This window comes from Gymnoscopelus braueri, assembly GCF_963280865.1.
Source record: "Gymnoscopelus braueri genome assembly, chromosome: 15".
Lineage (NCBI taxonomy): Eukaryota > Metazoa > Chordata > Actinopteri > Myctophiformes > Myctophidae > Gymnoscopelus > Gymnoscopelus braueri.
Window position 1 is genome coordinate 37201181 of NC_137620.1, and position 10443 is coordinate 37211623.

General features: G+C 41.7%; 2 protein-coding genes across 3 annotated transcripts in view; both read right to left on the bottom strand.

The window, feature by feature from the left end:
* The window catches only part of LOC308101505 (myelin-oligodendrocyte glycoprotein-like), a gene marked incomplete at its 3' end in the record, with an annotated part of 154495 nt that overhangs the window by 51591 nt on the left and 92461 nt on the right, over window positions 1–10443 (bottom strand). The window lies entirely within an intron of this gene.
* LOC308102083 (uncharacterized protein) lies at window positions 974–6912 on the bottom strand. Of its 2 annotated transcripts, XM_080451679.1 has the most exons (9): window positions 6231–6912; window positions 4790–5474; window positions 4231–4691; window positions 4052–4128; window positions 3779–3956; window positions 3400–3476; window positions 2933–3024; window positions 2177–2301; window positions 974–2016 (listed from the first exon to the last, which is right to left on the bottom strand). In XM_080451679.1, exons 1-7 carry the CDS (start codon window positions 6855–6857, stop codon window positions 3006–3008), a joined length of 2124 nt encoding a protein of 707 aa, XP_080307805.1. In that variant the 5' UTR covers window positions 6858–6912; the 3' UTR covers window positions 974–2016; window positions 2177–2301; window positions 2933–3005. The 2 variants fall into 2 exon arrangements, with proteins under 2 accessions (XP_080307805.1, XP_080307804.1); XM_080451678.1 differs by having other exon boundaries at window positions 2177–3024.

Here is a 10443-nt window from a genome sequence, read left to right on the forward strand (position 1 = left end):
CTGTTTAGTCTTGAGATTTCATTTTGGTTTTATCATATATTATGGACCACAAGCTGCTTATTTATCAGACATTACAAGCTAAATCTAAAACCATGACTATACTATGACTTTACTAAAGTCCATGTTTACATACAGGCATGAATATGGCTGTCTTCATCTCTGAGGTAATCAGATACACTATGTTAATCTTGACCAATTGTCTAAAGAAGAGATGGCTGATAGCTTAGAGCACAGGGGTGTAAATTGTAATGAGAATTCTATTGTTCACTTGGAGACAGTCTGATCAGATAGTGGCCTCTTGGTCACACCAGCAGGATGCAGGAATGCAGGAAGCAGGCAGTGAGACATTACCATGTACAAACATTGATGAAAGGACAGGACATCTTCCAGGGTGACCCCAACCCTCATGGAACCTCTTATTCTAATGTGAAAGACTGTATACACAACATAAGAACTAGACAATGTGTATACAAGTTAAATTTAAGGTGTGGATTAAAAATCCTGTATTTTCTATTGACATGTGTAATCCATGCTTAACCATCTCATTAAACAACAATGAAGTTAAAATGTTTCCAATATAAGCCTAGCAAAAATGCATTTAAAGGAGCCAAGGGTGAACTCAGAATATCATTTTTAAAATAAATACTGTCATTAATATATGATTAGGGCATGTGACTACAAAGTAACCCTAAATACAGTTATGCTATATAAACTAAATTTGAGTGAATTTATTACAGCCGTTTTTTGATCTGTTGAAGAACAATGACTACATTAAATGCCTTAAAATTTAAATGAGGAATCCAATGTTGCATCACGATTATGCATGAAATTAATACATTCAGGGAATTTAATCAAGGAGGTTTTATTAATCTTGTCTTTGACAGGTACAAAAGCTTATAATTTCACATTTTTCAAAATCACAATGTTAATTAAGGTATACATGTAATGAAGAGCAGCAGCCTTCGATGTGCAAAGGTGGCTTGGCATGGCCAGATATTCAGACACTATACAATTTTTGGTTTAGTGCAAAGGAGTAAAATATATATAAGAGCAGCAAATGTGCAATAGTCAACAAACATAATTGCAGCAATATTTGAAAATTGCAATGTTGAATCAACATAAGGTGCATGCTGAAAACTGAAACTCAGAAGACGTGTATGTCTCTCCTCTCACAGCCCTAGGTATAATTTCTGTCTACCACATATTTACATTACATCCACGGTACAGTTTAAATCTGGAGTTTCCTCCACTCTCTAAGCTTGTTCCTCATCCACTGACAATAGTTATCATAGTGAAGATTTGAGAACAAATCCCTACTGAACTTTGGGAATGCAAGGAACTGTCTTCCGTTTTGAGGTCTGAATAGCTCTGCCTCCCTAAAAACATTAACCAGGGTCAGAACATCTTCTGTCTGTCTAACTGCATGGTGAATGCCAGTTGGCCTGGACAACTTTAGCTCTCTGTCCGTGTTGTCCATCATCTCCTTGAGGACACCTATGGACTGGCTGATCCTTGATGCTGACTGCTCTGAAATATTAGGCCCCAGACCCTTCAAAAAAGACTTTAGAAAATTGTTCAGGTGTTCTAGGTGCAAGTCAAGAGAGATGTTTTTCCCGTTGCCCCCCCTACCATTCCAGAATCTGTTCCATGTCAGACTGTGAGCCAAGCGGGGCGCAAGTGTGGCTTTGAGCTGTACAGTCATAAGAAATGTACTGTACGCATACTGTGTGTGTCCATATGCCCTGTACAACTTCAGTGCCAGTAGGTACAGTCTCATCAGCCTTTCACCATCTCCCTCTTTCACGGCATCCAACATGTTTAGGAGAAAAAAACCAAAGCTAAGTCTTGCTTCAGTGTGCTCCGTTTTGTGGTCCCGTTGGAGTGGCGTTGAGCGGGGGTCATCGTTGAACTTGACAAATCTGTCTACAACGTCAGCTACCATGTCAGAGAGCCACGTCCTCTGCTCCTCTCGAGTTCCAGCAAGAACCGCAGGTGGAATGAAATCAGCTGGGATTTCTGTTGAAATATTAAAGAAATGGTTGACAAAAACAACAGTGTTATTTAAAAAATAAGCATCACAAAAGGTCTAATACATATTGAAAACAAATATTAAATCTAGCATAGTTGCACTTAGGTTACTGCTGAGAGATTGTATAGTATGTAGTGTCTAATATACCTGTTACATCTGCCAACCCAAGGTGTTCCATTGCAGCTGCCAGGAACAGTGCAGTTGTGTCTTTAGAAACGAATTCTTTGTAGGCATTGTATGCCTTGTGTGGTCCCTGCTTAGCATTGCTGCACCTGTCAATCAGAAATTGGGATTTTAATTTCATTACAAAATATCTCCCGGTCTCACTCACACACATAAACGCATACATAGTTCTTTTCATCCTTCGGTCACCCTCACTCACCTCACACTCTGTCACGCACAAACACATACATAGTTCTTCGCATCCCTCCGTCTCCCTCACCTCACTCTCTCTCACACACATAAACACATACATAGTTCTTTGCATCCCCTCTGTCTCCTTCACTCTCTCTCTCTCTCTCTCTCTCTCTCACACACAGTGTTTTTAGAAAATTAATAACACAGGGGCAGTTGATTCCATTGTGCAGACTTCATTCACTGAAGCACTTTACATGCAGTCCACTATGGCTTTCTGCAAGTGTAGTCTAGAGACACAGAGGGTTACTTCATGGCATGCTACTTCCGGGTTTGCCCAGGAAATTATTAATTTTAACTTCTACTTTAACAACTCTTGAGGGTCAGTGGCCTTAAGCATATCAAGTTTTGTTCCATTTTATTTTAATAAGTGTCTGAGATTCTATGGCATATGGGGACATAAGCCCTCAGTATGAAACAACCCTGTAATCTGTGGCCTCAATGTGTTCTACACAAAGTCACAACTGCCCACATATGTGCTATCCATACCTCCCCAGGCAACACTAGGGCAATTTCATGTTGACAGCACTGCATTTCCCATCCCAGTTTGCAGTACAACAATTCATTCTGGTGACAAACCACTGTGAACAAAACAATTAGAGAATGTGTGACATCACTTATACTACATACAAGACATTTCACAAGTAATCACTATACCCTAGCCTACATAGTCCTCCAGGCGTCTGTATAGACCTTTTCTGCCCAACCATGTTATTGGTGGCGAAAAAAGCAGATCTACAAGCTCACAACTCATGACAGTGCAAAATGTTTGAGTTAGATTTTCTGGGAGAATGGTAGACTATCTTAGTACACATGTATGCCACTCCCAGAATAGTGATGCTAGGGTTCCTGTGGGTAGATGGGTAGCCTTAAGGTGTAGAGACAATACTTAAACCACTGGAATTCTTGTAACTTTCTTAAATGGTTCTTAAAAAGGTAAATGCATTGCAACTTACTTTAACATGTTCATATTAGCAATAAGAGTACCATGTTCTTTTGCCGACGCTTCCTTGTAGAAAATCTTATGATGGATCTGAAATGACATATTTTTTCAATTAGAGTTACCGTTATAACCTATGGTATTACCTGTACACCAACTGTAGTAAAGAGTTCTGTATGTCCCTTCGTAGAAAGATGCTATTTACTACAGTTGCGGTGAAGGTTTTTTCCTTTAGTGAGGACAATATAGTTTGAATAATAAAACACACTATATTGTTTTGCACCATAAAGTAGTTAGATCATTTATTTAAAATGTTTATAATATATATAGATATATGTGTTACCATTTATCACAATACAGTTAAAATAACATATCCTCTCTTTAATGACACTCACTTCAAATAGATTTCTAATGGCATGCCAGTCTTCAAACTTGAAGTGCATGCCCTCCAGTCTTTTCTCCGGGGTCTCTCCCTGGTTGAAGGCCCACTGGATATTTCGGGAGTTTGCCTCACTCAGCCGGTCACCGCCGAAGAACACTGGAGACAACCCTCCCGGTTGTTTTGGCACATACCTAAAGAGAATACACAAAAATGAGGGCTCAAAACTTAATCAACGGTCATTCCCCGCTTGCCCAAAAGTGACAGTGGAGGCTGATTAAATACTTACTTGTTCTGAAGCTGGAACAGTACATCTGTCAAATCCGCAGTTATATTTTCATTTTTGAAAATAAGACCCAGGGGATACTGTGAACAAAGACAGACAGACATTTTAGTCTTATAAGCATGCTAGTGGATTATACATAATATTAAGGCATATATGACATACATGTAGGTCACAGTACTTACATCTGTGGAGCGCTGTGCCATTTCATCAGAGTACTGGTGTGGGATGTGATGCACTACGACCTTTTCCAAAGGCTTGAAAGCAGCCAGGTGCTTGGTGAGCATTCGACTCCCAATGACAATGAACTCATTCCGCATGTGTTCTTGCGTTTTGATTGAGGGGAGAGAGTTACCAACATCATATTGAAGGAGGTCTTGGATTGGTCTTCTATTGCTCAGCTGATAGATGGGGATTCTGTCTCGTACAGCAATGTGGTGGATCCAGTGCATAGAGAGGTTGCTTTTTTGTAAGGACTGATGATGTGTTCTTATAAAAAAGTCCAGGTTATCGAAAATAATAGAATAGGTTGGTGGGGGCGGTCTGACAGTCACCATCATTTCTTCGTTAGTGAGGTCACTGAATGGTAAAACAGCTTCACCACGGTCAAGCATGCTTAGTGTGTCTTCGCCACCCTCATTCGAGTCTGTTGGATAAATACAAAAAACATTTAGAACATTTTACTTTTTAGTTTGCTTTTTCAATTTAACCTAATAAAAACAGATGTGAAAGCTGAAATCTCACCCAAAATGTTTAGCTCTTCCATGCTTTCATTGAGGTTGGCCAGCTCCTGCTCCATCTCTGGCACAGAGCCCGTCTCCGAGTCCTTTTCTTCAACACCAGCTGCTACCGGCTGCTTCAGGTACTCCTCATTTTCCAGCTTCAAGCCTTGAACAGCCTCTCCACATGTGTGAGCCAACTCCTTTTGCTTCCCTACAGCATTATTATGAGTTGTTGTGATGGCCATTTTGGACAGCCTTTCAAAGACAGCCTTCTTTGCCCCGCCATACTGTAGTATGCAGTCTATGTAATATGCAAAAGCTGACATGCGCGGCTCTCTTCCTCTCAAAGCAATAGCGGCTGCAGCACAAGTGGCAGGCACAGAATCTTTAGTGATAGTGGACACTATGGAGAGCAAGAATGGCGATAGACGTCTGAGATCTGACTCTAAGTGTTCAAAAGTGAAAGACTTCAGATCCCCAGGTGCTGACCTCCACAGCATGCAACCATTGTCACGGTTACAGAGGGTTTTACATTCACTCTCAATCACATCCAGAATCTTTATCTTGACCTCTTCTGCTAGGTCCTTGTGCTTCAGAATTTTGGCTGCAGCCGTCTTCCAGTTCTGATTGGTGATGTTGGTCACAATCCCAGCCTCTTCTGGCTGGCTGACCTTGGCAACAGTTTTGGAGGGGAATTTGGTGATCACCTGAAACATAAATGAAATATTCCATCAGTCATCATCCCAGTATCACAAAGTCCACTGCCCTGATTCCCTTTAAAATTAACATCAAAGCAGTCTCAAGTGACTACCCAACCCTCCTTTTCTTACACTATTATGCTTGAACTCTTCCTATCTAAATCTGCTGTATATAGAATTTACTGTGGAGTTGTTTGCATGAAGTTTGGTGGCAGCTACTTTAAAAATGCTGTTGGTGTATACATATATTATACCAAGATGAAATGCATGTGTACATACACTGATGTTTTCTTTATTTTTTATCTGTTTTGCACTCACTCATAACATTATTATTGTTATTATCTATGCAGCTGAATTGTCTGAAGAAAGCCAAACAAATGTGTTTACTCTTATGTACATGTACACAAGATGTAACAATGAAGCACAACCTTAATCTCTGTACAAGATGAAAGACACAGCTAAAGCCTAGGTACTGTGTGTTGGTTGGGCACTGTAGTAACATGGTTCTCTTTGTTATTTTCTATGCAACTCCTAGGGTAAGCATACATGTTGACAATAACAAAGAATAATAGAAAAGTGCATTAGTATTTGCTGGTCAAGGGGCAGCTTGTTCGTTTAGGCAGAATAGATAAATAATTCCAAGCTTAAATATGAACATTGTGCCTGTTAGCCTAAAAATGCAAGTATATTATTCTCAAATTATAATTATTTCACGTTTATGAAGTAAGAATATAATTGTTTCACGCCACTTTAAAAGATTCCTACCTCAGTTATACTTCGCCGGGCGGAGGTTGGTGTGGTACGAGCAGGACTTGGCGGATTTGGACGTATTTTCTTCAAAGTCCTTGGCGTTTTCGATGGTGTCACTCGGGGCCTTTTATCAGAAGATGATGACCCATGGCTAGACGGTGTTGGGGAGGCGGAGGTAGCCAACGTTGCTAGATTAAAACCAAGGCTAGATGTTGATGGTGTTGGAGAGGCAGAGGTGGTGGACGAAACTCCTAGATTCAAACCGTGGATAGATGTTGATGGTGTTGGAGAGGCGGAGGTGGTGGACGAAACTGCTACATTCAAACCGTGGCTAGATGTTGATGTCTTGGCGGCCGACGCTGCTGGATTCGAACCAGATACTTTTTCGTCCTCTTTCCATTTTCTGAAAGCCGGCAATGCACTTTGTAACCTTTTTACTAAGGTATCACACTTAACACAGGATCGGGAGGATTTGTCCCGACAGTCAGACAGAGACAAGCCTAAATCGCGAAGTCGCACGAAAATATTTTTGTCCTTCTCCGTCTTTTTTCTATCAAAGATTAGTTTAGAGTGATGAATTTGTCCACTTTCATTGCGTAAACGATGATTGCAAAAGCGACAATAATCATTAACAGCATCCATTTCTCTCTCTTTCTCTGTTGTTCTTCAATACGTTTTTACGTCGAGTCCAGACAAAGTTAACTATGTTCTGCTCTTTAATCTTTATTTACTTTTTCACCACCGGCGCTTGTGCGTGACGTAGCAGGCTGTGCGGCTCTGATTGGCTGTAGGTCTAACCAATAGCGTCCATCTTCCGTGTTTAGAACCCGCCCCTTGGAAAAAAAACTTCCTCATAGAAGCACCAGACTCATATCCACGCAGTGATATAGTCTGTCAACGCCAGGCTAGACTCACACTACATGTCTTCCTGTTTCTGATCACCATTCACCACACACACACACACACACACACACACACACACACCCCCCCACCCCCCTACAAGTCAGCACACAGGGGAGTGTGGCGTCTTGCTCAAGGACACTTTAGACAGGACACAATGGGAATTGATACCGAGACCTTTTAGAGGACGAATAGACGGAGACGTTTCTGTGCGTGTGTAACCACCTGGATTCAAACCCGGGCAGCCCACATGTGGGAACCAAAAATCCACCGCTAACCCAAAGGGGAATCCCTCCCCACCCCCTCCCCCTTATGCTTATGAGCTTCAGGCAGATATACTGGCTAGACCAACAGCAATTCCACAACAGACTGACTCATCAGAAGGGGAAGCGACGCAGCAAGCTCTGAGAGCTCTTTTCACGCAGGAAAACCCCGCAATGTGAGGATGTTGTGCTGGTCCTCAAGTCAGCTTCGTACATAGCCCCACATTTATGTGCAGGCACGGTGTGCATTTAGAGCAGGGGTGGGCAACTTTGAAGATGGAGAGGGCCACTATACATTTACACACTCACTCCAGAGGGCCACATTGCATACACTGTCGGACAGACACCCCTTATCTCCGTATTTATAGTAAATAAATGCCGTACTTCGCCATTCTATGTCACACAAAAGTAGCAAAAATAGCCGATCTACAAGCTCAAAACGTGTCTGCTATTTTTTTATTGGAATCCTGAAAAGTATCATTTTTTCATTCTAACTTTTATTTCAAATGCATTCAGTTATACTTATGTTAACTTTATGAACTTAAATACAAATACATTGGACATAAAAAAAGACAATAGAATTTTAATACTAGTCATTAAGCTACTAATACAGACTGAAGTAATTAAAGCGGGTCATGATTGCATGTTTGGAATTGTAACAGCTGAAATCAATAATATATCAGTATTCCTATATTAACCTGTGGGCCGCATTAACACATTAACCGCCAAGAACGTAGTCCTACGGTCCGTTAAATCCAACTGTTAAGCGCCGAGACCGTAGCCCTACTGTCTCTACGGTCTTTTCGCGCTATTCACTTCCGGGTTCACTTTCGGATTTTTTTTGATCCACTTCCGTTTCCGGTTTGATGACCGGAAATAGAATTATTTGGGATCCGGTTTTGACGATCACGCCCGCTCCCATTCTACAGACGAAACTGAAACTCAATTCTCTTCCTGTAGTTTTTTCTCCTCGCATTTCACTGTTTAACGTAATCCGCTCTAACTACAACATGGATGCCCCGTTTGACACGCGATCTTCACTGGGAGATACAGGGAGATCTCGCGGATGTAAACAGACCGTGTAGAGCTCAATCTTAAGGATTTTAACAAGATCTATGGCGACATGAAAAAAACAAAAAAACAACAAAAACACCTTGGCACTGGTGAGTACATTATGAGATTAACCTCTGGCGGTCGATGTGTTAAGAGAAGGTGGGGGCCTCATGTGGCCCCCAGGCCGCCCAGTTGCCCATGTATGATTCAGAGCCATGCAGTGCAATTTCACCTTCCATACACTAGATAGCAACGTGAACATCACCGCTTATTGAGCTACAGGTAAAACTCCAACGCACCAAGTGGAACCGTTCCACTTAGGTTAGCTTTGTTACATCAGCTACATATAAATCTACTGCTACATCCACCTACTGCAGCGGGTTTTCAACCCTTTTCATGCCAAGGACCCCTAAATTGATATACATTAGGCCGCGGACCCCCATCTGAAAATGTTTTGTGCCAGTGACCCCCAGAAGCAAATTTTGAGTTAAAAACTTTCACTTTAGAAAAAAAAAATATATATTCCAAGATATGCACACTTTTTCAAGATTTTTCAAAAATAGCAGATCTACAGGCTCATAGCGAGGCACTCGGTGCCGCGCTATGAGCTTGCCTTGTAGATCTGCTATTACCACCCCCCCCCCCCACCCCCCAAGGACCACTGGTGGTCCCCGGACCACTGGTTGAGAACCACCGAAACAACTGGAATGCACCCCCACAGAGATGACAGGACAGACAGGTGTGGATTGTCATGGGAACCAGCCAAACGTCCCCCACAGCTCTAATAGAACGGATAATGAAGCACGCCACCCTGAAGTCCCGCCTCACTGCTCTCTACTCCAATCGTCTCTAGGGGCCTTTGTGTCACCTGACGCAGAGCGACGCCTTCCTGCTGGGTGTGCGCGGCATCTCTGAGGCCAACGCGCGCACACACACACACACACACACACACACACAGCCTCAGCTCCCGCTGATGTACGAACGATTAGGCATTAGAATTAAGGTCAGGTAGAGTCTAGGCATGTAGTGGTGAGGGTTAACCCATTAACCCATTGAGACCTGGAACTGTGTCATTTTTAGATTTGAGCTAAAAAGCATTATTTTACACTTTGGGCTATTCAAAAATAGCAGATATACAAGCTCGTAGCGCGGCACCGAGTGCCGCGCTACGAGCTTGTAGATCTGCTATTTTTGAAAAATCGTGAAAATGTGTGCAAATCTTTGAATATATATTTTTAAAGCGAACCGTTTTTAACTCAAATCTTTGCTTCTGGGGGTCCCTGGAACAAAATATTTTGATGGGGGTCCGTGGCCAAATACATATCATTTTGGGGGTCCTTGACATGAAAAAGATTGAGCACCACTGATATAGAAACATTCGTTTTTCAGAATACTGTTGAGATTTAGGAGACATGTAGAATCGGCTTCAGGTCTCAATGGGTTAAAGGAGAATTTTGGACTAAGTTTTTCTTACCTTTTCTATGATGTTATGATATCTTAGGATGAATGGGTACAGCAGAAAAATGTCATAACTCCATCCCGGGTCCGCCACAGCTTAAAACGTGCGCGGATAGGCCTTGCGCTAGATCGCATATTTTAATAGCTTTTTTTTTTTTTCATTTTTTTGGCGAGATCCGACGTTCATAGTGACAGAACACGATGCAACCTTCCCCCGGAAGGAGTTAAGAAAATTTCTACTGTACCATTCATCCTAAGATATCATAACATCATAGAAAAGGTAAGAAAAACCAAAATTCTCCTTTAAGACCTGAGGCGATTCTTAAAAAAAAATCTAAATCCTAACAGTTAAAAAAAAAAAAAAAAGGTTTTCAAGATTTTTCAAAAATAGCAGATCTACAAGCTCATAGCGCGGCACTCGGTGCCGCGCTATGAGCTTGTATATCTGCTATTTTTTTATAGCCAAAGAAATCTAAAGTGACACAGATGCGTTCCAGGTCTCAATGGACATTACTATTAGGGGTTGAATCGTGTCAATAAGGATCAATGGAAAG